The sequence below is a fragment of the Mus pahari genome, chromosome 22 (assembly GCF_900095145.1).
Source record: "Mus pahari chromosome 22, PAHARI_EIJ_v1.1, whole genome shotgun sequence".
NCBI classification, from domain to species: domain Eukaryota; kingdom Metazoa; phylum Chordata; class Mammalia; order Rodentia; family Muridae; genus Mus; species Mus pahari.
Genome location: NC_034611.1, coordinates 41,349,266 through 41,376,841, shown reverse-complemented (window position 1 = coordinate 41,376,841; position 27,576 = coordinate 41,349,266). Strand labels below are relative to the sequence as shown.

The 27,576-nt window shown below is 39.7% G+C and overlaps 1 protein-coding gene and 1 pseudogene across 1 annotated transcript in view; one reads left to right on the top strand and one right to left on the bottom strand.

Moving 5' to 3' along the window:
- Znf292 (zinc finger protein 292) overlaps window positions 1-27,576 on the top strand; it is a 70,158-nt gene that overhangs the window by 21,174 nt on the left and 21,408 nt on the right. The window contains exons 2-5 of the mRNA XM_021221901.2: window positions 13,073-13,227; window positions 13,407-13,485; window positions 13,587-13,722; window positions 25,745-25,947. Coding sequence (XP_021077560.1) covers window positions 13,073-13,227; window positions 13,407-13,485; window positions 13,587-13,722; window positions 25,745-25,947 — 573 coding nt within the window. The remainder of the gene's footprint in view (window positions 1-13,072; window positions 13,228-13,406; window positions 13,486-13,586; window positions 13,723-25,744; window positions 25,948-27,576) is intronic.
- Window positions 11,482-11,614, bottom strand: LOC115062998 (annotated as a pseudogene).

The window sequence follows — 27,576 nt, the reverse complement described above, 5'->3', positions numbered from 1 at the left end:
ATGTAACTTCATGCCATAGTACCCTTTGATGACAACACTGTAAAACAGAATTAAATGTTCTTTTCCAGTAGTGGGCAATGGAGAGTAAACCCAGGGTATTGAATATGCTAGACAAGACAAAACTGTATATCTCCAGCCCACTTCCCATTTTAAAATTTGAGAATGGGTCTTTGTGGTGGTTTGGCATTTCCCAGGGAATGGCACTATTTGGAGGTCCAGCCTTGTTGGAGTGGGTGTGCCACTGTGGGCTTTGGGCTTTAAAACCTCATCCTAGCTGCATGGAAGCCGGTCTTCTCCTAGCAGCCTTCAGATATAGATGTAGAACTCTGAGCTCCTCCTGTAGCATGTCGGCCGGTAAGGCTGCCATGCTCCCACCTTGATGATACTAGACTGAACCTCTGAACCTGTAAGCCAGCCCAAATTAAATATTGACCTTATAAGAGTTGCCTTGGTCATGGTGTCTGCTCACAGCAGTAAAACCCTAACTAAACTAAGTCTTCTTAGCTGCCCTTTAACAGGTTAGCCTTGAACTCACGATCTTCCTGACTTAGCCTCCTAAGTAATAGGGAGTACAGGATTTTACTCCCAAGACCAGATCTAAATTAAATGATCTCTAAAATCACTTTTTACTAAAATGAATCTAATCATTTTTGTATTCTTTCCTAAAAGCTGTGTAGATTAAGACAATAGATATAAATAACTCTTTAGTTAAATAAGGTATAATTTGTTATGTTATATTGTAGATGCTTTCCATTTTACTGATATTACAGAAGAATGCTTCAATAACAGTAGTGCTGTCAATACTTATTTACTATGAATGTTAACTCTTAAAACTTTATATAGATTATAGGTATTAACTCTTTAAATTTTTTATCTTTTTTCGTGTGTGTGTGTGTGTGTGTGTGAGAGAGAGAGAGAGAGAGAGAGAGAGAGAATATGAATATGATTCTTTGTGTAGCCTTGTCTGTCCTGGAACTCACTACATAAACCAGGCTGGCCTTGAGCACAGCCTCTGTCTCCCAAGTGCTGGGATTAAAGGCCTCAGCCTCAGCCTCCTGGGTACCAAGATCATAAGATGGGCCACCAAGCTGGCTTTTTATTTTAAAAATAAATAAATAAAAAGGCTTCATTATGTCATTCAAGCAAGTTTTGAGCTCTTGGCTCAAGCCAATCTCCAGCTAAATCTTTCACTTTAGTTGAGACCACAGGTATTTACTGCTGCATCTGTTTAATTCAGAGTTTTATTAATCTTCTTGACATCTGCTGTTGCCAAAAGCATCAAGTCTTTTCATTAGCTTCTGTTCTGTCGTTGTCCAGCACCAAATCCATGTCCTATAATTTGGTTTAATTCTGATACTGCCTACCTGCAGGCTCCACAGGCTAAGGGTATGTCTTCAAAGTCACCTGTGATTTAATTCCACGGTTCCAAAGTTAAGGACTCCACAGTCTCCTCTTCAGGTGTGCGTTTGTTTGTTTGTTTGGTTTGGCTTTTGATTTTGTTTTTTCTCTGACTTTTTCTTTTAAAGATTCTTCCCTCATACAGTACATCACTACCATAGTTTTCCCTCCCTCCATTCTTCCCAGCATCTGTAATTGTGAATCATGTATTATAAGACTGTATTTATTGTTTTTTAAAATGAAAGGAATATTATGAGTCTTCAAGGGTTTTTTTATGCATAACAAGACTTTTGCAGTCAATGGACTTATTGGCACACAGATAAGACTATGTCTTAGGGCACTTTCATTGCTCACAGTCTCTGGCCCACAAACTACATGAGGACTAGAGTAGTTTAAAGTCCCGAAGATGCAGGTTCCCATTGAGTTGTGCTACTAAAAGCTCCCCTCCCCCCCCCCCCCTAGACAGGGTTTCTCTATGTAGCCCTGGCTGTCCTGGAACTCACTCTGTTGACCAGGCTGGCCTCGAACTCAGAAATCTGCCTGCCTCTGCCTCCCTAGTGCTGGGATTAAAGGCGTGTGCCACCACTGTCCGGCTTACTAAAAGCTCTTAGGTCTTACTAGCTTTAAGACAAACATGTCACCATCCGAGTGTGTGTAGTATGACAAATTGTGTTGTAAGAGAAGGGATCTGAAGGAAGATGCCATGCAGAGAAGCTTGGTGGCAGCTGGCAGGGTGTGGGAATATAAAAATAGGCCCAGAAACAGCTTTTATGATGGATTTTGTAAATACATTTGTTACGGGGTGACTTGTTATTACTGTGATCTTACCATTTCAAATGGAAGTAATTTGAATAAGTTTTGTATGGTAAGAGGTCAATGAAAAAATTTTTATGGAAAAAGAAAATAGATTTTTTCCCCCCAAACAATCCATCCTGACCACAGTTTGCCCTCCTCCACCCCTCCCAGCCCCAGCCCTACCCCCATGTCCCCTCTCCCCTAGATCAGGCTTTCAAGAGACAACAGTCAAACAGGACAGAACAAGATCCAGAAAGGCAAGGCAAAAGCCCTCATCAAGGCTGGATGAGGCAACCCCACAGGAGGAAGAGTCCCAGGACCAGGCAAAAGAATTAGAGACGGGCTGGAGAGATGGCTCAGAGGTTAAGAGCACTGACTGCTCTTCCAAAGGTCCTGAGTTCAATTCCCAGAAACCACGTGGTGGCTCACAACCATCGGTAAATAGATCCGGCGCCCTCTTCTGGAGTGTCTGAAAACAGCTACAGTGTACTTACATATAATAAATAAATCTTTAAAAAAAAAAAAAAAAAAAAAGAATTAGAGACACACTGCTCTCACAAAAAAGGCCAAGCCAACAGCCATACCATTACACACAGGGCCCCGGTCTAGACCCATGCAGGGCCTTTGCCTGCTGCTTCAGGCTCTATGATCCCATACAGTTTAATTGATTTGTTGCTTAGTTGATTTGGTGGAATAATTTTTTAGAATGACTTATGGAATTCAGGAAAGTATTGACCATTCTAGACCATGATAAAGACGATGAAGCTTAGGGGCTTCCCTGTCTGTCCCCGTGGAGCTGGAGTATGCCACCCCTTTGCATGCTTAGGTTTTGTTGAGTATTTTGTTATGCATGGTTCATAATCATAATTAGGTATTAAAATCCCCTATAAAATCAACATAAAGAAGCAGATTATATACCTTCAACATAATAGAGTATACACTATCATTTGAAAACGTCAGGATTAAGAAAAGCAAAAGGGTTAGATCAAAGCAAGTCCAAAAACCAGCTGGGCAGATTTCAAACTCTGCATCTCCATGTCTGATGTCCTCTTCAGATCTTCAACTCCTTCCTGCTTTGTTGACTGCAGCACAAAATTCTTCCTATTTGGGTGGTCCCACTCCCTGATAGCAGCTTTCCTTAGTAGCATCTTAAACATCTTGGGGTCTCCAATGCAACTTGAAGATTACAGCTTCTTGTTCCATGGCTGGGATCCATACATGATCATCTGAGGTTTCTCAAAAGGCTTGGGTCACATCTCCAGCTGTGCCTTCTGCAGCACTCCAGGCTCTGCTTGACTCCGTTTTATTGCTGCTGCTGTTCTTGGTGATCATCCCATGGTACTGGAATCTCCAATTCGATGGAGTTTTCTGCTGCAACTAAGCTTCACCTGTAGCCTCTTATAGGCTCTCTTCATGGTGCCAAGCTTCAAAATCTTTGCATGACCTGTTTGGTTCTGGGCCATCAACTACAACTGAGGCTGCACCTTCATCAATGGCCTTTCCTGGCCTCCCACAGTGCCAAGCCTCAGCTGTTTACCATGGATCCTTCATGACTTCAAAGCCACTTGGGTGATTCTTACATATTACCTAGTCCAGGTGCAGCATGAGGTACAGTCTTGGCTGTTTCTGGAACACAGCTTTTTTTGTGCTCTTAGAAAATTCTTCCCAGAAGATTTCACCTCAGTGATGCTGATCTCCTCATAATCACTGTCAATTTCTTAGCTCAAGCTAACCCATCAATTCTCCCAGTTGTCCCTTCTATTCTGGGTTCTAAAGCCAGAGCCACATGGCTAAAGCTACTGAGTTCTGCTGCTTGCAGGAGCTGAAACATGGCTCTCTTGTTCTATTACACTATCACCAGCTTTCTGTTTTCCAGCTCCTTCACTGCCTAAGCTTGGCTGTCCTGAAACTTGCTCTGTAGATTGACCTTGAACTCAGAGATCTGCAAGGCTCTGTCTCCTGAATGCTGGAATTAAAGGTGTGCACCACCATATCAGGATTTAAGCTTCTCTTCACCTAGAACTTGCTCCGTCCCAGGCTGACCTTTGTAAACAATAAGCTTAGCAGGGTGGGATCTGCCTTGAAGTCACCACTCCCTTAATCGTTCATCACCTTGAACTAGGATTCAGGTCCTTTCTACTTCCTGGCGACCCTTTAACACTTGAACCAAACATTTTGTATTTTTTCTTTTTAAGCTTGCTACACTTTATCAAATTTTTTTTTTTTTTTTTTTTTTTTTTATGAGAGTGAACTGAAGGACAAAGTCTCTGCTGGGCTTTTCTGAGACTTCTTTGTCTGTGCAGTTAACATAAATCTCTTCACCTCAGCCTCAGGCAGACTCTTCAGACAAGGGCAAAACGCAGCCATAGTCTTCACCAAAGTGTCACACGGACAGGCTCAAGTCCATAGAGTAGCATTATTTTCCTCTGAAACCTGAGTCAGGCCCCCATAGTTCAAATCACCCTCAGCATCAGTGTCTTCCATATACCTACTAAGATGGCTCATTAAGCCCCACTTAAAGCATTCTACTGCTTTCCAAGTCCAAAGTCCCAAAATCCACATTCCTCAAACAAAAACATGCTGAGGCCTATTGTAGCAATCAATACCACGGTCCCTGGTACCAACTTCTGCCTTAGAGTTTTACTGCTGTGAACAGGCATCATAAGACAACTTTTATAAAAAACAGTATTTAATTTGGTCTGGCTTACAGGTTCTGAGGGTTCAGTCCATCATCAAGGCAGGTGTGCACTGGAGGAGCTGAGAGGTCTATCTGTACCTTGTTCTGAAGGCAAACGAGAGAAGACTGACTCCTCAGGCAGCTAGGAGAAAGGTCTTAAAGGCCACCCCAGCAGTGACATACTTCCTCCACAAAGGCCACGCCTGCTCTAACCAGGCCACACCTCCTAAGAGTGCCACTCTTTGGGCCGAGCATATTCAAGCAGCCACAATTCCAAACTCCTTTCCCTTCCCCAGCAGCTTCGGCCCAGTGGGGCTGGAAGTCCAGTCTGATTGTTACATGGTCATTCTCCGTTGTGAAGTTGGTAAGATACCACTCAAGACTTCAGTACTCAAGTGGATTTCAAGGATTCTAGAGGCTGTGTGCTAGAAACTGAACATGAAACCAGGAGTGCTCCCCAGCCCCACCAGTAAGTGCATGCCTGTGGCAGGAAGTCTTAAGAGACCTACAATTCAACAGCCCTCTTTAGAGAAAGGTTTGTGTCTCCAAGTTACCAGTTTCCTTGTGTAGTTGTTTTGCTTCATGTTGGTGTACCCAGGAACTAATGCCACTTTTTAATTGCAGTAATGAATCACCATTCGTAGTTCTTTTTGATTTTTGTTTTTTAATTTCTTAAGTTTCCTACTTCATTATTTATCTGAATGATCTAGCTAGTCTTAAGAGACTGGAGGATATAAACAGTTTAGGTCTATGAGAAATGAAGAGTTACTCTTCTATCTCCAGGGTATTTAGGAAATCAATAATAAGAATTCTGAAAAAAAAAAAAATCAAATTGGAATGACCCAATTCTAGGTGAGCTATGTTAGGGCTAAAATAGCCTCACCTCAGTGTATATCTTGAATCGAGAGAGCCTGTCCTCACAATTTAAAAGTCCTGCATCCCCTGAGAGTAGCTTTGTAGAAACATCACTGCCCTTCAGATGTAGTGCTGTAACCCCAGCACCAGGTAAGCCAAGGCAGGAGGATTGTATGAGTTTGAAGCTAGTCTGGTTCATATAACAAAATCCTGTCTGTGGGAATAAAACGAACAAATGCACACACATCCCCCCAGATCTTCAACATTCAGGTTTCTTTTTCTGAGTATGTGCAGTTTGGATGGATATACAGAACTTACCTGATTGTTGTTATCCCCACACAGCCTAATTTCTACCATGAAGGGTTTTAGTGAGTTACGGATCTGCTGACCAAGAGTCTAATGAGTCTTTTTCCTTCAAGATACAGTCTGGGTTTTGTTGTTGTTGTTGTTGTTGTTGTTGTTGTTGTTGTTGTTGCTTTTGCTTGTTTTGTTTCTTTGAGCAGAGGATACCTGGATTTACATGAGTGATTAAATGTGTATTCAACATCGAGGGACAAAAATCCCCTGTTTTGGAAGTCTTCTAAATTATAAAGATGCTTAGGGTCCCTCTTCATTCATCTTGACCAGAAAGACTTTGGGAGAGTTTTTAGTGAATGGTGATTTTAGCAGCAAAATCTTTATGATGTTTGAGTACTTTCTTCCTGTTGCCATGTTTTCTGTCTCTTTATTTCAGTTATGAAGAGGAACACCATTTTTCTCTTGTAGTAATTTCAGTGAGGTCAGAATCATACTAAACGGTCTGTTTTCACTTTACACATGTGAACTTGAGTATTCTCTTGACTTCTTCATGCCTGTGAACTCTCGCTTGCACGTGTCCTCTGAGCAGTTTCTTTTTGGGGGTAGTATTTTTGACTGGAGAAGAAAGACTGCTTTACTCTATTTTTATTTTATTTCCAGTATAAATAGAATGTTTATTATCATGCTTTCCAATACCAGTTTTGTTTGTATTTGTATGTCTTTAGAACTTAATTAAATGAAATCAGACAAAACAGCTTCTCAGATTACTTAGGGTTTATTTTAATCACTGCACACATATGTCAATATTAAGCATTAAAATTAGATGTTAATAAAGTACAAAAATAATTTTTCATTATAGGAAACTGATATAGAACCTATATTTACTTATATTAAATTTTAATCTACAAACTCATCTTTTATTGAAATATGTGTTCCCTTGTCTCTAAAAGTGCTATGTTACTAATTTATAAAGTCAGTAAGAAAGTGAAGTGAAATAACATGTAAGCCTGACTTTTCAAATAATTCTTACATACCATGCTTATGTTAGCTAGGTAAAATGTTCAAAAAGTATATAAAAAATGGGGACATGGCCTCATTCCTTGATTGAAAGACCTGAACTCGTTCTGCTATTTACTTAATTCTCCTGAGAGGACTACCCGTGAGGTTTCCTATTTGCTGGGGGTAGACCTGATGAACTCATCTTTCAGCACAGTGGCAGCTGGAATCCAGACTGAACTGGAGTCACCCATTCATACCTAATTCCTGAACATGTTTCTCAGTGGCATTGCAGTGTCTCAGTGGGTGGTAACAAACCTACCTACTATGTGTAGAGAAGGAAGGGAGTGGGCACCTGAAGAGGTAGGGTGTGGTAGTCCTAATTCTGTCTTATGTCAGGGAATAGAACATGGTAGTTAACCTTGTTTTAGATTTTACCCCCAAGCCCCAAATATATCGATGCTTATTCATATATGTGTATATGTGTGTATATGTTTATACATACATACACACACACACACACACACATATATACACACACACACAAACATGTGTGTGTGTGTATATATATATTTTCCCCCCCCTTAGGGTTTTACTGGAGTGAACAGAAAACATGACTAAGGTAACATCTTATAAGTATGACATTTAATAATTAGGGCTGGCTTACAGGTTCAGAGGTTCAGTCCATTATTAATCAAGGCTAGAGCATGGCAGCATCCAGGAAGACATGGGGCTGGAGGAACTGAGAATTCCATCTCTTGTTCTGAAGGCAACTAGAAGACTGGCTTCCAGGCAGCTAGGATGAGGGTCTCAAAGTCCACACCCACAGTGACACACTTACTCCATCAAGGCCAGACCTCCAAATAGTGCCACTCCCTGGGCCAAGCATATACAAACCCTCACATATACTTTAATATATACAAAATTTTAATTTAACTGTGTGCATATGTTTTCAAAAAATGATTTCAAATACAAAGTAATACTGTTTCCTTTTTTGTGTATTTGCTTTAAAAAATAAGTAATGTGTAGATAACTTAGCATAAACCTCCAAGAAAATGCACTACTTAATGCTAAAATAAAGTTACTCATAGCCATAAATCTTGCCTAGTGAGCTCTTCACGGGACTTGTCACCAGGTCACAGGTTTTGAAAATGAAATTTCATTATTTGTAAAAACTTCCTGAATACTTTCCAGGTGAGATAAAGACACCATACAGTTTGTGAAAGAATATAATGTTTGAGTTATTATTGTGGCTTCAAATAAAAGTCAGTATTCTACTTTGAATAGTTAGCAGTGTAGTATAATACACAACCTTGATGGCATCCAGAAAATTTCCTGTTCTGTGAGAATGCCAAGTCTGACCTGTTTAGTATACATTCCCAAGTGGTAACAAAACCTGTCACATAGTTTATACTTTGTCCCATTGTATATATGAATGTTATGAGCAGGAATGTGCCCATGAGCCTCTTGTTTGTTTGCTGTTGGTGTATAAAAAGGCTACTGGGTTTTCTAAGTTGATTCTGTTTCCTACAGATTTTCTAAAAGTGTTTGACATTTCTAGAAGTTTTCTGGTGACATTTTTATGATGTCTTGTTGTAGTGAGTGTCTGTCCTATCATCTGGAAGTTCCTGTTTGTATAGCATTGGCTTTGCTCTCTTGCCTTGTTGCTCCAGCTCATGTGCTGAGTACTCCAGCAAAAAGGAGTGTTGATAGTGGGCAGTTCTGTACGGTCCTTAATTGTAGTGGCGTTGTCTCAAGTTTCTCTTTCTTTATGATGATGTTGTCTGTGGTTTTGTCATATATATCCTTTATGTTTTTATATGTTGAAGCTTCCTGAAGCTCTGCCTTCTCTGGGGCTTTGCTTCACACCATGAAATTGGTTTGATGGCAGAATTTATACAAGCAATGTGGGAATAAGGCAGCAGATGCACATTGGGTGTGACTAGCAGCCGTGCTCTGAGTGAGTACAGAGTTCACACTGCTCCTGCCTTTTAGCTGCTAAGACAGCTCTAGGCTACTTCCTCCTCTGCCTGTAGTATCCTGGTACCTTGGAGAACTCCACCCATTCTGTGCCTTTATCCATCAGTGCATGAAGCCCTTGCACCAAATCATCACTGTGAGCTCTGAGATGCCTTAGAAGAGTTCCTTGACGGTGATGCAGTTGCCAGGGAAGGTGAAGGATGTATTTAGTCCCTGAGGTGTAATGTCTCAGACAGCTGTTTCACAGTATTGGGGAATCCTCTGCATCAGGTCACTGCTGTTCGTGTTTGGATGTGAAGCATCTGTTGCACCTCCTTCATGTACACGTGGTACTTGAACATGATAGTTGTTGTCAGTTAGAACCCATAGCAGTACAAGGCAATGGGAGGTACACATAGCCATCATGTTCTTGCCATCAGACATCTGCTGGGTGAGCTCGGGCACTATCAGCGTGGGGTACTGTTGACTTCCCAATTGGTCAAGGGGACAAAGCCAGGCATGAAGACATATTGGCCGGAAGAGGATACCATTTTTGCAGGGTTACTCTACTTGTTTGTGGTGGCAAATAGGTGGTTTATAAATAGGTATGGTCAGCTTTAGACTTCAAAGCAGATGTGATAAGCCAGTCACGTGTCATTATCCATACAATAGATCTCATCTATGTTTTCAACAAGCTGTTGGACTGAAAGGGTGGCACCATAGGACTCAACCAGTGTCCAACACCCTGGGGGAAGGTATTACACTGAAGGTGTTCATGATTCTTTTTGGATACTACTCTCTGATCTTGCTGATAAGTAGGGATACTCACCTCACAGCCAGTTCCCCCACCCAGGGACTGTGTCAGCCAAAAAGCCCTTGCAGGCAGTCACAGCTCTCAGCTTCCTTCCTCTCAGTGTCTAACACCAACTCAGCTACCTTCTGTGCAGTACTCTGGCCCATTTGTTTCCAGACTTCCTCTATCCTAAGAAGTTACCAGGCCTGATGATGGTCTGCAGAAAGTCCTGAGCTCACTGAGTCCATGGTGTGGGCTTTAGTCCATAAGCACAGCCCAGGGCACATACGTGTGGGTATTGCACCGCATCTGGAGCTTGCATGCCCTATAGTATGTGGAATAGGGTTACTACTGTGCTCATCCCTGACACCTGACACTCACCTGACTGTCCAAGCCTGTGGGTGTGCAGTAAAGGGGACTGCATAGTGGCTTTTGTTAGATGTCTTTTCTGCATCTATTGAAATGATCACATGATTTTTTCCCATTTGTGTTATTTTACTTTTACTAATTTACATATGCAGAATCATCCCTTTATCTCTGGGATAATGCCAACTTAATCAAGGTAAATGATCTTTGATGCCTATAGTAAGCATACACGTATTTTATTGAGGATTTTTGCATCTGTTCATCAGGGATATTGACCTGTAGTTTTCTGTTGTTTCTTTACCTGAATTTGGTTATTAGCATAATACTACCTTCATAGAATAGGTTTAAAAATGTTCTTTCTGTTTCTCTTTTGATAATTTAAAGATTTATTTAGTTCATTTATGAGTACACTGTCACTGTCTTCAGACACACCAGAAGAGGGCATTGGATCCTATTACAGATGGTTGGGAGCCACCATGTGGTTGCTGGGATTTGAACTCAGGACCTCTGGAAGAGCAAGTAGCCAGTGCTCTTAACCACTGAGCCATCTCTCCAGCCTGATAATTTAAGAAACATTGTTTGTAATTCTTTGTAGAAATACTGGTAGAATTTTGCTGGACCTAGGCACAGATGACTTTAAAATGTTTGTTTTTTATGTGTGTTTCTGTTTGTATGTATATACATGTGCATTTGAGCACCATTATAGAGGTCAGAAGAGGGCATTGGGTCCACCAAAATTATGATTACAAGAAGCTTTGAGGTCAGATCTAAATACTGGACCTCTTTGGAAGACCAAGCAGGTGTTCTTGTCCACGGAGTCATCTCTCCAGCCTCGAGGAAGGCTTTTTATTACTGCTTGATCTCCTTATTTGTTAGAGGTCTCTTCAAGTTGTTGAGCTCTTCTTGGATTTTTCTACTACTGTTTCCCATGGTTTCCATTTCTTTTAGATTTTCTAATTTAAATGGGTATAGTTTTAAAAACTATTAGTATTCTGGCTTTTTTGTGTGTCTATTGTATCTCTAATTCTGTTGATTTTGGTTGTTTTTCTTTTGGTTAATTAGCTCAGGGGGCTGCTGATCATACTTATCCTCCTCCCCTCTAGTTCCTCAATTCTTAATAATGTTTTCTTTGTGCTTATTCCATTAATTTATACTCTCGACTTTTAGTATTTCTTCCTTTTTTCCAAATTCCTGAGTTATATTATTTAGTCATTTATCTGTGTGCTTTCTGAATATTAAACGTAGGCACCTCCAGCTACAACTCCTCTTAGAACAACACTCCAGGGCGTTTGCTCACCTGTGCTTTCCTGTCCCTTTAATTCTAGGATTTTAATATTTTTTTTCTAGCTGTTACTCCAGACAGGATCCAGAGAGGAGGTGTGACGCCTGTTCTCTGGGTTTAATGGAGAGTTCCTCTACCCTTCTGTGTTAGCCTTAAATTTTTTCTTGATTTCTTTGATCCACTTATCATTTAGTAATATGTTGTTTGATCTCCATGAGTTTGTATAGTTACCAGACATCCATTTGCTGTTGAATTTTTTAAACCTTTATTATTGCATTGTAGTCCGATAGGACACAGAATTCAGAACTGTTTCAAGTTTTTTTGGAACTTGTTAAGATTTGTTTTATGTACCAGGATATGTTCCATTTTAGAAAAGCTTCCGTGGGCGCCTGAGTGGAGTGTGTATTCTTTGGCATTGAGTGAGATAGTCTGTAGATACTTAGGTCTTTTTGATACCTGGTGTCATTTAATTCTGACGTTCTCTGGATCTATGCACAGGAGAAAATGGGGTATTGAAATCACCCCCTGTACTGAATTGGAACTAATCCATCTTTAATTCCCATAGTGTTTGTTTTATGAAGTTGGGTGTGCCAGAGTTTGGTGCATATACGTTTAGTAGTGTAAATGTCTTCTCTGTTAATTGTTCCATTGACTAGGATGAAGTGCCTTCTTTATCTCTTGATTAATTTTCATTTGAAGCCTGTTTTATCAGAAATTAGGATAGTGACAACTTTTCTTCCTGGTCCCATTTGCTTGGGATACTTTCTTCTATCCTTTGTCTTTAAGGTTATCTTTAACGTTCCTTGTAAACAACAGAAAGTTGGCTTTTTGTTGTAGTTGTTGTTCTGTTTGAGAAGTCTATGTAGTCTTAGCTGTCCTAGAACTGGCTGTGGACAGCAGTCTGGCCAAGGCTCACGGGTCCTCCTGCTTCTGCCTCCTGGGATTAAAGGTCTTTGCTACCAGGCCTGCTCTGGATTTTGTTTGTTAATCCATTCAGCTCATGGTTTTTCATTGGCTAGTTGAGCCCATCAATATTTGGAGTTCTTTTCAGTAGGATCTGTGTGTGCAGTGCAGATGCACGTGCGTTTGCTGTAGCCCTTGGTGCTCTGCCACTACAGTGCACGTGCGTTTGCTGTGGCCCTTGGTGCTCCGTCACTGTAGTGCACGTGCGTTTGCTGTGGCCCTTGGTGCTCTGTCACTACAGTNAGTGCACGTGCGTTTGCTGTGGCCCTTGGTGCTCTGTCACTACAGTGCACGTGCGTTTGCTGTGGCCCTTGGTGCTCCTTCACTGTAGTGCACTTGTCCTTTCTGTGGTCTGTTCTCTTGGCTGTGCTAGTTCCCTCTTCAGGGTTACCTGGCCTTAGAGTAGTCTCTGAAGAACTATTTTGTTTGGACATGAATTCCTTTAGTTTGATTATAACATAGAAAGTTTTTCTTTCTCCTTCAACTATGGCATGACTTCTCCATGTCTTCAAAACAAGTATGATTTAGGAAATTGATAAATTACCGAGTTTGGCTGCTAGCATGAGATACAACCGTGTTGGAGACATATTCGAGACATTTTGTTCAAAACAGTTAGAAAAACATCATTGACTAGTCGGCATGTTTTTTTTTTTATTTACATTTGAATGTTCTGTTATTCCTTCCGAAACAGACACTTCTTGAATATGCAGAGAAATGGAAAACTTCAGAAGACCCTTTACCTTTACTGGAGGTATACACAGTGGCCATCCAGAGTTACGTTAAAGCTCGACCATACCTTACCTCTGAGTGTGAAAGTGTAGCCTTGGTTCTGGAACGCTTGGCATTGTGAGTAGAACTTTGAAAAATGAATCAAATACCATAATTAACTTTTTCTTAAACTTTATGGCTCAGGTCTTATAATATTTAATTTAAAATAGATTTATTTAAAATAACTAATAAAGACTAACAGGATTATTGATTTTTGTCTTATTTTCAATAATCATTTGTATCTGTTTCTGTTTTAGAAGCTGTGTTGAACTTTTACTGTGTCTACCTGTTGAGCTATCAGATAAACAGTGGGAACAGTTTCAGACCTTGGTACAGGTGAGATCACTTACCCATTTACCACAAATGTAGTTTAATTGGTTTTGCTTATTCGATGAAACTTTAAAGCATCTAAATGCTGTGTTTACTTACTGTTGTAGATAGCACATGAGACCCTGATGGAGAGCGGCAGCTGCGAGCTGCAGTTCCTAGCCACTCTAGCGCAGGAGACTGGGGTGTGGAAAAATGCAGTGCTCACCACTATACTCTCCCAGGGACCACTGGATAAAGAGAAAGGTAAATTTCCAGAGAGAGGATGAAAAGCAAAATGTCATTAGCCTGTGAAAGACAAATATTTACATTTGTTTGGATATAACTCTTCTTAAAATGTATCAAATGAGGTGCATATAATTTTACATGAAGGCCTAAAGACTTACAAAGTTTTGTGGGGGAAGATGTATTTATAGGAATTTAGAATAACCCAAATTACAATTTTTTTTCTCAACTTCTTTTCATCATAGGGGTTCGTGCTGTGGCAGATAGCAATGATTTATATGTACTGATGAGCTCATTTAACAGATGACAAGCAGAAGTGAGGTAGTGAATGCTTTTCCTCAGAGCAAGCACTCTCTGTTGGGACTCTTCAGTATTCTGTTTCTAAGGTTGATTCTTTCAGATTACTGTTCAGTTTCATTGTGTTTTATGAATCAGTTTTATTAAGCAATAAAGATTATTCAAACTGGCAGGTATTCCATTGAAGTAGGTAGCTAAGTTCTAATACTAGATACTAATACTAGTACTAATCGAGAGTGCTGTAGTGCTTATACCATAAAGAACAGCAGCACAGTTATCTCCTGGGTACGCTCTCCTTAAAGTCATTTAAAATCGCTCTGGCAAGCAGAGGTGCACGGTTCTGTGTGGGACTAGCCTGACCCATGTAGACTGTTTCATGCCAGCCAGGGCTACATAGTGAGACTCTTTCTCCAAAATAAGTAAAATAAGAAAAAAGAAAATTACCTATACACATTTGTTTAGATTTCCCCTAAACCCTAAGGTATTGAATCGATACTTAACTGGAGTGATAAGAAATTAGCATGTGCAGTAGGAAGGGCATATATTTATTTCTACCTCTTTCATCATTGCTGTTTTTCCTAGTGACTGTTGGCAAAGTCTGGTCGTTTGCTCTGTGACAGTAAGGTCTGTGGCCATAAGCCAGTGTAACTGTTCCCTGCTGATACTTTGAAATTTACCAGAAGGCATTTCTGTTCATCTCTAAACATTTCTTCAGACAAGTGGTTCCCTCCTTTTTCTGCCCCCTTGGCCATGCTTTCCTGATTGCTGGAGTGTTAGCCTTCCTTCAAAGACAGCCAGGTCTCTGTAGTGCTGAGACCTTAGAGAAATGGAAAGTAGAGCTCGCTGCTGCTGCCGCCGCCGTCGCCGTTGCTGCCGCTGCCGCTGCGGCTGCCGCTGCCGCTGGTGGTGGTGGCGCTGGCGGTGACACTGGCGGTGGTGGTGTTTTAGACAGGATCTCACTGTATAGTTAAAAGTGGCCTGGGATTTCAGGCTTAATGCTGGAGTTAGAGTCAAAAGTCACCTTTTCTGACTGTACCTCAGCACCGAAAACAACAGCAACACTTGTAGAGTAGCGAGTCCTAGGTTCTTTGCTTTTGACATACTGTGTTTCTCTCTGAGAGGTTAACGCCGACATGCTTCATTTCTAATGCCAAGTTATTTTGAGTATAGTTCATAGTAGAATGCAGGTGTGTATTTCTATGTGTCACTTAATAGAACTCTTAAAATGGTCCTCTGATACAGGTAGAGTTCCTTGTCTGTTTCACAGATGAGGAAGTGGAGGCTTAAAAAGATGGGTTGTCTTCTGAGTCACATTTCTAGTGATGTGAAGCAGAGATAAGAGCCGGGCCTGGTGGAGCANGCCTTTAATCCCAGCACTCGGGAGGCAGAGGCAGGTGGATTTCTGAGTTCGAGGCTAGCCTGGTCTACAAAGTGAGTTCCAGGACAGCCAGAGCTACACAGAAAAACCCTGTCTCAAAAAACCAAAAAAAAAAAAGAATTAATGTTTGGTCCTGAACTTAACTCTAGTATTATACCTTATTACAACTAGCCTAATAAAAGTAAATTGCAGCCAGTGAAGGATTAGCTTCTCAGTAGCATTTTGCTAAACTCACACATTTTTGTTAAATCAGAAAAAAACCCACTCTACCATTTGAGCTTCATCCAAAGTCTGCAATTGTGTGTGTGTTTCACAAATCACATATATTGATTAGTTATCACTGGACATGTATGCCAGTACCTGTAGAAGCGAGAGAATAATGTTGAGTGTCATACCTTAGGAGCAGCAGTGTCTACTCTGTATTTTGAGACAGGTTCTCATTTTGAACTCTTAGGCCATCATTCAGCTAGACTGATGATGGCCAGTGAGTTCTAAGAATCTATCTCCTGCTCTCCAGCACTGAGATTGCAAGCATACACCACCATGCCCAACTTTTAATATAGGTGCTAAGGCTCAATCTCAAGTCCTCCATGCTTGAGCAGAGAATGCTTTGCATCTCCCCGGCCCCCACATAGGAGATTTTCTAAAGCCACTATAATTGTCATGCTTAGTTTTGTTTTTAATGTAGTCTGAAAATCCTGATGTGGCATGGACATCTGCTGTCATGATTCCTCATCTTTAGATACATGTTTTTCTTATACTGAGTCATTCTGTCGGCATTTAGTTTGTATCCCAAATATGATATGGTGAGCTTTAGGTCACCCCAGTTATTGTAGTAATGTATACTTAGTATAATGACAGTTATGGTTTTGCTAAGTCATTGAAATCACTAGTCATACAAGATTGGTTTTCTTTTTAAAAATTATTTTCAGTTTTTTATATGTGTATGTGTACCTCTGGGTACGAACATATGTGGGTGCCCCAGAGGTCAAGGGGTTCACATTTCCTGCAGCTAAGAGTTACAGACAGTTATGCACCACCTGTGTGGATGCTGGAAACTGAACTCAGATTCTCTGAACTGGAGAATCATTCCTTCAGCCCCACTCACTGTTGTTCTTTATGTCCCCACTCTGCATTCTTAAATCTTTTTTAATACATAAGTGATGTATTTTAATTTTATTATTTTGGGAGTCTGCCTGTGGAGGCCAGAAGAGCCCCATTGGATCCCTGAGAGCTTTTATGAGGCTGATGTGGGTGCTGGGATACACACTTGGGTCATCTGAAAGGGTGGCACGTTCTCTTAACTGCTGAGCTTTTTCTTCAGTCCTCCATAAATAATGTTTTAAAGCTAACTTCAGTACTCCATCCATCCTGTCTCCCCCCCTTACCAAGCTCCTTTGGGCACTGTATTTATTATTCAAGTTATTTTTCTTTCTCAGTTTTATCAATAGCAGATCTATCAGATAGCTTTTTAATCAAGGTCCTTAGTTATAACCATAAAAAGATATCTTAAAGCCAACCATGATAGTATATACCCGTAATTCTAGCAGTTTAGAGGGAGGATGATCTTAAATATGAGAGCAGCATGGGCTACATACTGAACCGAAGACCAGTCTGATCCCTATTCTGGGATTCTGTCTCAAAAAAACAAAAAACAAAGCAAAAACAAAAGCCAGAACTGGTTGGTAAGTACCTGCTTAGTTGCACAGGACTGTGTATGGGGATCGGGTGGGGATGACTGCATTCAGAAACTCAGGTGCTCATGTACTCCTGGCTTCTTAGCTGCTCTCAGTTGATTTTTTATCCAGGTTATTTAGTTATTGTTGCCTTACTAGTAAAACACACTTATTTCTCTTTATATCTGGGCCATGATTCTCTACTTTCCTCTTTAAGTATTTGATGAAAGACCATAATCACTGTTCAGAGTTCTCTTAAGCAAGAACGTTCAGTATTGAAGTAAGTTTGACTTCATTTATTACTTCTTTATATTGCCTTGTTTCTCTGAGATGTGTTGGCCTCCACCTTGCTATAATTCTTCTTTGCCTACTGGGTTCTGGGATTAACATGGTAAGCCTCAGTGCCAGGCTCATTTATTACACATATACAGAATGATTGTGAGGTGTTGATGTCTTACATTAGTAAAGTACACTGAACAAAAGCAATAAGCCAGTATAAATACTGTGTTACTAATGGAGTCCAGTGCCTCGTTCTCCTTCCTGCCCCGGATCCAAGCCGGTGCACTTCACTACATCCGTCACCCTCCCAAGTCCCACTACATCTGTCACCCTCCCAAGTCCCCTGGTGGGGTAGCGGTTCAGCCTTTACCCTTTTTGACAAACTCGGTGGTTTTGAGAGTGCTGCTTTAGATATTTTGTGCAATGTCTTCACTGAAACTTGTTCAGTGTTCTGTGATCACATGGGGCTTTGGACTTTGGAGGAAGGACCACAGACGGGGACAATACCATTCTGTCATCACACACATCAGCATGACTTAAGCATTGTTGAAGACCTTCGACAATCTGCCTAGAGTGCGGCAGTTTTCTGTCCTCTGAGATTGCTCTTCCTCCCATGCTGTGTCCTCTCAAGGATGTCCCTTCGTAAATCCCACACTTAGGTAGGAAATATCCTCTGCCTCCTCGAGAGAGGAGATCCATGTGTCTCCTGTTCAGAGTTCTGCAGATATTTATGTCTTCCTCATTCACTTAATATTCGTGTGTACTCATGGATAGTTTAAAAACATTTTGATCTTAGTCTAATGCTACAGTATTTTATTGCTCAAATTTCTGTAGCTTTTGGCGAGAATATTCCTGATTGCATTGATATAACCCTAGCATTGTGAGATTTGTGTTTTATATGAGCTACTTCCTTATTTTCTCCTATTACAAGGTGTTCCAGGGTTGTCTTGAATATTTCCCTTGTTCCTTTTATTGGAGAATAGTATCAGAAGCCAATATGTGGGTCACTGGACAGATATACACATATAAACAAACTAGTCTTTCTGTAGTACATTTATGAACATATTAGGATGCTACAGTACTAATGCATCACTACACTCTTAGTTATTGTCCCTTCATCTCTTAGTGTGGGATCTGTAGACATTTGTCATAGTCAGACTCCCTCCCTGTGTTGTCTTTTTTCAGTAGTGGAACTCACAAGCCCCTGCCTCATGGTACGCAGATAAGCTGTAGCTTGGTGCCACCATTAGGTTTATTTGTCACATTCCAGTCTATCCTGGACTATTGTACCTCCAAACTTTTGGAATCCAAATACGTTAATATTCATTCCTTTTGCTATAAAGTTCTATAAAGTCAGAAACTGTGTTATATATGCATCCATAATAGTTTCACTGTTCTAACAAAAATGTATTATCACCCACTCTCATTTCTCACCAAAACCTGACAACTACAGATCCACATGCTGCCTGTAGTTTGGCCTTTTCTGTACTGAATAATTATAATTATAGCCTTTTCCATTTGGTGTTTTTGACATAACAGTACACGTCTAACATTTCCCTGTGTCTTTGTGTGACATACTAGTTAATCCTTTTTTTAGTATGTCGTTAGTATATATGTACTATGATTCATTTATTTCCTGGCCACCATCATTTTTAGTGGTTTGAACAAAGCTGCTTGTAAATGCTTATATGTAAGTTTCCATGAGTTTCCACATGAATTAGGCAAATCCTTAGAGTTTGGTTAGAGTATCTTGGTGGAAAACACTGTTTAGTTTTCTCAGAGACTGCTAGATCGTCTAATAAGATGCTTATGTAGAATTTTGTATTTTTGTCAGATAATTGTTCTGACTCTAGATCTTTCCTAGCAGTTGTCTGGTTTGGATGTTGTAGCCATCTGATGGATATTGTGGAGATATCACAATATTTTATTTTAATTTGTGTTTCTGCGGTAATTGGTGATATTCCATATCTTTTTAAAATGTACATTTGTCATCTGTATTTTTTTTTATAAAAAAATCTATTCATATCATTGCCTGCTTTTTGGACTATTGTTTTCTTGTTGAATATTAACAGTTGTGACTTACAAATGCTTTGTCCTAAGCTTTGTGGGTGTGTTCTCTTACACTATCTTAGCCTTCCTCTTAACAGCCACTGATAGAGCAGGTTTCAACATTAAAGGTCCGCTCCTTAGTGCTCCCTGTTATGAGTCATGTTTTTTTATGTTTTTATCTAAAACATCAGCAGCAAATAGAACATCATAGAGATTTTCCTTTTGTATTTTTCTCTAGATGTCGTGGCTCATGTCTTACCTATGGGTCTTTCATGTGTTTTGAGATAATTTATTTAAAAATTATAACCTACATGTGCTGAGTTAATTAGTCACAAGTCATTCTCAGACTTGTATTTAGGAAAACATCTCCTTTCCGCTGCTTTGAAAGTGTACCATCAGCTTCATTTTGAACATTAATTTCTGTGTTTATCAGTTTCACATTAACCTCTTTGTTGTTTTAAGTTAGTCTTACTACAGTTCCTAAGAGACGACTTCTGCTTTTATAATAAGCAACACCTAGTTGTAAGCAGCAGGCCCTCCCTGGTATGTCTCCATCAGCTTTAGCGCTCTCATACTTTGAATGATTTTCCTTTTGGGGTTTAGTTTTACTATCTTTCTACATGTTAGCACTGAGTTCTGACACTTGTTGCACATCTTTAGACATGAACTTGCTTTTCTTTTCTGTCTACCATTTTTTTTTTAAGATTTATTTATTATTATACATAAGTGCACTGTAGCTGTCTTCAGACTGCCAGAAGAGGGCATCAGATCTCATTAGGTGAGGGGGGGGGGGTTGTGAGCCACCATGTGGCTGCTGGGATTTGAACTCAGGGCCTTCAGAAGAGCAGTCAGTGCTCCTACCCACTAGCCATCTCGCCAGCCCCTCTATCTACCATATCTACCATTCTTAAATATAAAAATGTAATTATAAAACAAAACTTTGCCACACTGAATTCTTCAGCGTTTCCCTCCTGTGCTTCTCTAGTGAAATAATTTAGTTGTCAGCTTGTCTGCCTTTTATTGAATTTCAAATCCAGCAATTCTCTTTTCTCCTTCCTTCCTCAAAGGAAACTCTATTTCATCTTACAGCTTGTGGAACCTGGAGGCAGGAAGTGAAGCAGAGGCCATGGAGGAGTGCTGCTTACTGGCTTGCTTCCCTCCCAGTCATCAAGAAAGAAAGTATGCCACAGCCCAGTTCAGCAGAAGCATTCTATTCTCAATTGAGTTTTCCTTTTTCAAAATGACTCTAGCCTAATTCAAGGTGGCATAAAACTAGCTAGCACTTTCTGCTATAAACCTGGGTACTACTATCTCAGAGTATGCTTTCTGTTCTTTTGAGGTATTGTCCCGAAAATGGATGAATTTTATGATGGTTTGTTGCCTGGCTGCTGTACTGTTTACTCTAGAGTTTATAAGATTTTACAGTCCTGGCTTCTCCATATTGTCACCAACCCCTTTAGTTCTTTCATTAGCCTAGTCTGCTGTTACGAAGTAGCTTTCATTTTTCCAATTAAGTTTTAATGTTCTATGTGCTTATTAGTTGTTTGTATATCATCTTTAGAGAAAGAGCTCCTTACTGCATAGCCATTTAAAATAAGAACTTACTTGATTTATGTTCTTACTCGGAGAGTAATCCTTTATCACATGTATGGTTTGTAAATGTTTTCTATCATTTACCTTTTCAATTTATTGATTATTCTCTTTGATGAACAGAAATTTGAGAGTCTCCTGCTTGGTTTTTGCCTTCATTGCCTGTCTCTTTGGTGTAATAGCTAAGAAATAATTTCAAAATACAATGTCATTTAGAATTTTTCCCTTGATTTATTATAGAAGTTGTGTAGTTTTTAGTCTAATGTTCAGATTTTAATACTTTTAAAGTTAATTTTCTTAAATGGTACAAGATTAAAGGTACGGCACCACTCTTTATATGCGGATTGGTTTCCTAGGGACACTCTTTGATGCTCATTTGATCATAGGTGGTAAAGTTTCTTCTGAATTCGGTTCTGTTACCTGATCTGTGTGCCTGTTTGATGTCAGTATCACATTGGGCTTTGTGGTGGTGAAGGACATCTACTAGTGCCCACACCATACAAAGAGGAGTTTCCTTCCTTGGCCAGAGCTGTTCACCTTCCACTAACGGCTCAGTAAAGGATGGACATTACTGCCTCCAGCTGTCATCTGTGTGTGTGTGTGTGTGTGTGTGTGTGTGTGTGTGTGTGTGTGTGTTATTTGTTAAGATTTATTTATTTGTCTTAAGTACACTGTACACTGTAGCTGTCCTCAGACACCCCAGAAGAAGGCGTCAGATCTCACTACGGATGGTTGTGAGCCTCCATGTGGTGGCTGGGTAAGACTATTAGTTGGAAAAACGTTCCACTTGGAATAGGAAAGGATATGAAGTGGAGTGAATATATCCAAAATATATTATATGCATATATAAAATTACCAGAATAAATTAAAAAGCTGAAAAAAACAGCAGCAGCTAAAGACTTCAGTGTCCTAGATTCCTCCATGACAGTTAGGAGGCCCCTTACAGTGGTCTAGTGTTTTGGGATGTGGTTAGTCAGTGATCGATGGTAGAGTAGAATAGCCGAAGGACTAAATGAATTGGATATATTAGTAATTTATTCATAGAAGGTTCTTGTTTTGTTTTGTTTTGTTTTTTTGTTTTGTTTTTGCGGCTGACTCTTTAGTTTCTGAGTTGAACATAGCTAAGTAGATGTAGGTATGGATATGATGCATACTGTGTGGTGATATAGTACCCCTTACCCCTGTGGGAGTTTTCTCATTTGATTTTTTGAGATAGGGTCTTTCTGTATACCCCAGATGGGTCTAGAACTGTGTAGACCGGGATGACCTCCAACACATGACAGCCTTCCTGCTTCAGCCTTTCAGGTGTTAGTCTTCCACTTGTTACTATCTTGTCCAGCAGGAACTTCCTTTGTCTGCGACTGACTAATCATCCTTCGGGAGCATTGCATCAAAGATGTGACAAAAACAGCTCTTAAACCTGGCGTGAGAGTGTGCACTTAGTAATAAATAAGTTGGCCTCATTTTTTTGTGGGGAAATCAAGAGCAGTGGGACAAACTGTTTTACATACAGCAGTATTTGTGCTATGGTTTATTTATCTCTTAAAAATGTCTTTATTTCTTCTCCTTTTCCTCCTCCTCACTCCCCTTCTCCTCCTTCTTTTTTCTTTTGAGACAAAGTCATACTTTGTAACCCTGCCGGGACTTGAACTCAGATACTCACTTTCCTGACTATCTGACTGATACTCGGGAACAAAAGTAGGAAAAGTGGCTGACTTTTTCCCAGGTGTGTGGGTTAAGCATGTGTGCCATCACACCTGGATCGTTTATTATTGATAAAAGTGTCACTAATGGAAATAATATTTTTTAATTAAACTGGTTGAACATCATACACCTAGATTGCAGTTTTGTTACTTAGCTATATTGATAGGCTTAAAACCAGTTTAGGCCTTTTTTCCTCTTGAAGGGTAGATGCAAACAAAGTAGACAGATTAAACATGACTACAATTTAACTTTATTTTTCTATGGTATGTGTTTATGAAAAGCATAGAAGAAAATGAAATGTGGTGCTTTATTTAGGTACTCGGAGATAAAGAACATAAAACAAGTCTGTGAGCACTAAAGACATTGCTCTAACATCCCAGTCTTGCAGGGAGAGCCATGGTGGAGGTTGGAGACCATGGATGATGCCAAGTACTGAGAAGGGATGGAAGGAGGAGGAAGGGTATAGGAGCTGGGAGAAGGGACTTTAGCAGAGCAGTCCGGCGCTAGTGGGGCCTTCCATCTGAAGCGGTACCTGTGGGGCGTGCAGTCCTCCTTCCCAACTGTTCACTGAGGTTAAAGTATAATTTTTCAAGTTAGAAGCAGGTACAGTAATCAGACAGGTCCTCACCTCTCTGGACCTACAGAGATTGATGAAGTTAGAAGTCAGAAAACACATTCTAATCTCGTTCTGCCATGAGATGATTTTGTGGCTTGGGAAATCATCTGTTGGTGAGTGCCTCAGTTTACTCCTTCTGCTGAGTGGTGGGGCTACAGACACTGACCACACAAATCTCTTCTGCCCCTGTGCTCTGTGCTCCCTAGAGATCTAAGTCTCCTAAGCGGGCCATTGGTTTCCATCATTAAAACATAAGTGCCTAGCATTTTGAATTTTTAAGACTAACATTTCTGTAAAAATTGTTTTAGATGGATTTTATTGTTTTATGCCTGTGTTTTACTTGTGTGTATGCGTGTGCTCCACATGTGTATCTATGGCCTGGGAGGGTCAGCAGAGGGCATCAGATTCCCTGGGACTGCAGTTACAAAGATGGCTGTGAGCTACTGTGTTGGGGATTCAATACAGTTGTTCCCAAATTGCAGCAAGTGCTCTTACCTCCTCAACCAAATCTCTTGTCCTGATATTTATTTTTTTAGTACATTGATCTAAAAATTATTCTGCACAGGTTGTAATTTTGATTTATGTACTCTGTTCCAAAACAGTTTAGGGATTATTTGAAATTGACCTTTTAGGAAATGCCATCAGTTTTGATAGATACTTGCCACTTTGAAATTCATTCTTTACTGTGATCTTTCTAGTCAGAATTAAAGTCTTTTAACTTTATGTAAATTGTTATTTAAAACTTTTATTAGAATTTGTTTTGATAATGAACTCAGTTGAAAATATATTGAAATATCAATGTCCTAATAAGATCATTTAGAGCTAAAAAAAGAAATGTAATTAATGTATTACATTTGTGTCAGATAAAGACACTAGATATTGTACATTTGATTCATCTGTGTTTAGTCTTTATAATGTTCTCCTTTTAGTTCAGTGTAAAGATTAAGTGACTGTAGGTACAAATGCTAGACTGAAGTAATGGTTTAAATGTGTAATTCTGTGCTATTGTTTAAGTATTTGTGACTTTAGTACTCATGAGTCACAGTCACAGTGCTTTATGGATGTGACTTTTTAGGAGAGCAGAGAAAGGTTCTAGGCAGGACCTGATGGGAAAGGAAAGACCATCTCTCACCTACTCATTGGATACTTCTTCCATGAACTCACAGTTAGAGAATACAGTGTTTCAGCTACAGAACATTTCAGTTACTGGTTATTAGGAATTTTCTAAAGGCAAGAAAGAAATGTTTAAACATGATTTTTACCCAGGAACAGAAATCTAAGGGAAGTATTTGAATTCATACTTGCTAAAACATTAATTCTTGCTCGCAGGTGCAAAATGACCCCATATTCTAGCGAAGCAGAAGAGCACAGGCTCAAGAAGAGTAGAAGCTTATTGTACTTAAGTGTCTTAGCCATAATATCTTGAAAGAAGTAAAATCCCAAGTGCATTTAATGGATTTTTCCTTTGGCAGACCTTTCCCCCTTCTTACTATTTTTTGTGTAGATTTTTATTGTAAAACATCAATTAAAAAGATAGTCTTCCCCTTTATAAAAGAATAAGTACATTGTCAACGTTAAACCAAGTATTCGTTGAATTTCTTATTCTAGATTGTCCAAATACCCTTTATTATTACATAGGTAACTATTACATAGGTAACTATTACATGGGTAATTGGGTTGTTTAAGAACTGCATCAAGCCCAGCAGTGGTGGCGCACGCCTTTAATCCCAGCACTTAGGAGGCAGAGTCCATCCTGGTCTATAGAGTGAGTTCTAGGTCAGTCAGAGCTACACAGAGAAACCAAAAACCAAAACCAAAACAAACAAAAGGAATAAACGCATTGGGAGATTTACTATGATTTTAAAAGAGTTTGATGCAGAAATATTTGTATAAGCAAGAAGTTTCTTCAAGCCAAGTGTGCTGGTATACACCTTTACTCCGAAGGCAGAAGCTGGAGGATCTCCATGAGTTCAAGGTTAACCTGGTCTAATAGTTCTAAACCTTCCAGGGCTACACTGTTGAGACCCTGTCTCCAAAAAAGAAAAAAAAAAAAGAAAGGGGGGAAAAAACCCTTTCAGTCCATTCTAAATGTGGCCTTAAGTAAAAACATTTGCTGTGACTTTAAAAGTTGGCAAGCTTGGTATGGTATCACATTCCTGTAACCTTAACAATTGGACAACTCAAACAGGCAGGTCACAAGTTGTAAGCCAGCCTGGGCTACATAGAGTTCAGGACATCATAAGCAATATATAGTAAGACCCTGCTACAAGGTGGGCAGTATGATTCCCTTTACTTATAGAGTGGAATATTGCATGATATCCTCACTGACAGCAGTAGGAACTTGTTAAAACGGAAGAGTGTGAGGTTCTGTGTCTTCAGTTTTTCTTAAAGTATTTGTGTTGCAAGTGAATTACCAAAGGTTAATAATCTATTATGTCTTGTTTTTTTTTTAAGTGAATGAATTTTTAGCTTTTGAGGGTCCCATCTTGTTGGATATGAGAATTAAACATCTAATCAAAACAAATCAGTTAAGTCAAGCAACTGCTCTAGCAAAGCTGTGTTCTGATCATCCTGAGATTGGTACAAAAGGTAGTTTTAAACAAACTTACCTTGTCTGCCTTTGCACATCATCACCAAGTGAAAAGCTAATTGAAGAGGTGAGTATATTTTTTGTTAGTAATTACTTTTTAAAGTGGATAAATTAAGTTTAGATTAGAATGTTTTGGACTTCCTTGTTTGTAAATAATGGAGCACATTTGTCTATACCGTGGTATGTTTGTAGGTAAGGTCAACTTGAACCATATGGGACAGACAGTGCCCTTAACAGTGCCATGGCAGTGGTGCCTATGGCAGTATTTATGTCATAACTTCATTTTTACTTGACATCAGGATACCAAAGAGTATTTTTCGCTGACTAATTTAACAAGAAGAATAAGACTAGATAGAAGTCGTAGAGGTTATCTCTGTATATGCAGACTGTATTTAAATAGATACATGCTATATAACAAAATATACCATTCAGAAATCAAATGATACTTGCCTATTTATGTAAATAACATTTAAGTTTCTTTTTAATACTGTTTATACTTCATTTGTATTCAAGTGTAGAATTTGCAAAGTTCTAGAAGTAAAATCATTACCCAAAAGGAAATTCTACATTTTTGTACATCAATTTTACAATTAAATGTTGATATAGGCCGGGCAGTGGTGATGCAGGCCTTTAATCCCAGCACTTGGGAGGCAGAGGCAAGCGGATTTCTGAATTCGAGGCCAGCCTGGTCTACAGAGTGAGTTCCAGGACAGCCAGGGCTACACAGAGAAACCCTGTCTCGAAAAACAAAAAAAAAAGTTGATATAGTAGTTTGTGTTTAAATAATTTAGATAAAAATTAATAATGTATTGAACTGTAAGATTTCAGTAGTGTAGTACTCTATGAACACTGTTTTCAAATGTCTTATATTTCTGCTATATATCTTGACTCCAGAGCAGTAAAAAGAAATAAAGGAATTGTGGAGATTAAGGCACGCAAAATTCTGATATAGACTAGGGAGATTATCACCAGGTTCTGTCTCTTACTAAGGAGCGATTAGCAGTGTGTAGTCCTGACAGGGAGACTGTGGGGGAGGTGGGGCCAGGGGCTGGCCACTGATGGAATTCCCAGGTTCCTGGGAAGAGCCTCACTCTGCACATGGGCAGCACTCAGTGGACCCAGGACTGGTTGGTTGGTTGGTTTGTCTTTTAAGACATGAAGAAATTAGAGAAGGTTGATGAAGGTAGTCATGATTATGTTTCATTGTATACCAGTCTAAATTGCCAAGAGTCGAGTACCTTTCTGTTTGGTGGACTTGGTACTTTAAAGGGAATCTGAAAGCTAAGATGGAGGGCACAGTTATCAGTAGACTGAGAAGCCTGCAATTAGAGTTTAGAAGCATGGCTGCCTTAGGTGATTGTCACATGAGGGTAAGGATTATGTGTAATAGCTGTGCGCTTTTTCCTGTGATTTCAAAATGAAGAAGCTAGATGGTACAAATTTGGACTAAGATGATAAATAAGCCTCTTGGATATGGTGAGAATGTCTGTAAGCTGGAGGGAGTAAACCATAGGCCTTCAGTCTTGGACCTTATTCGATTAGTTACACATTGTCTCGTCTGCAACTGTTTCTCTTTACCCAGTCTTTTATTTTCACAGACAATTTGCATCTTTCTTTCTTTCTTTCTTTCTTTCTTTCTTTCTTTCTTTCTTTCTTTCTTTCTTTCTTTCTTTCTTTCTTTCTTTCTTTCTTTCTT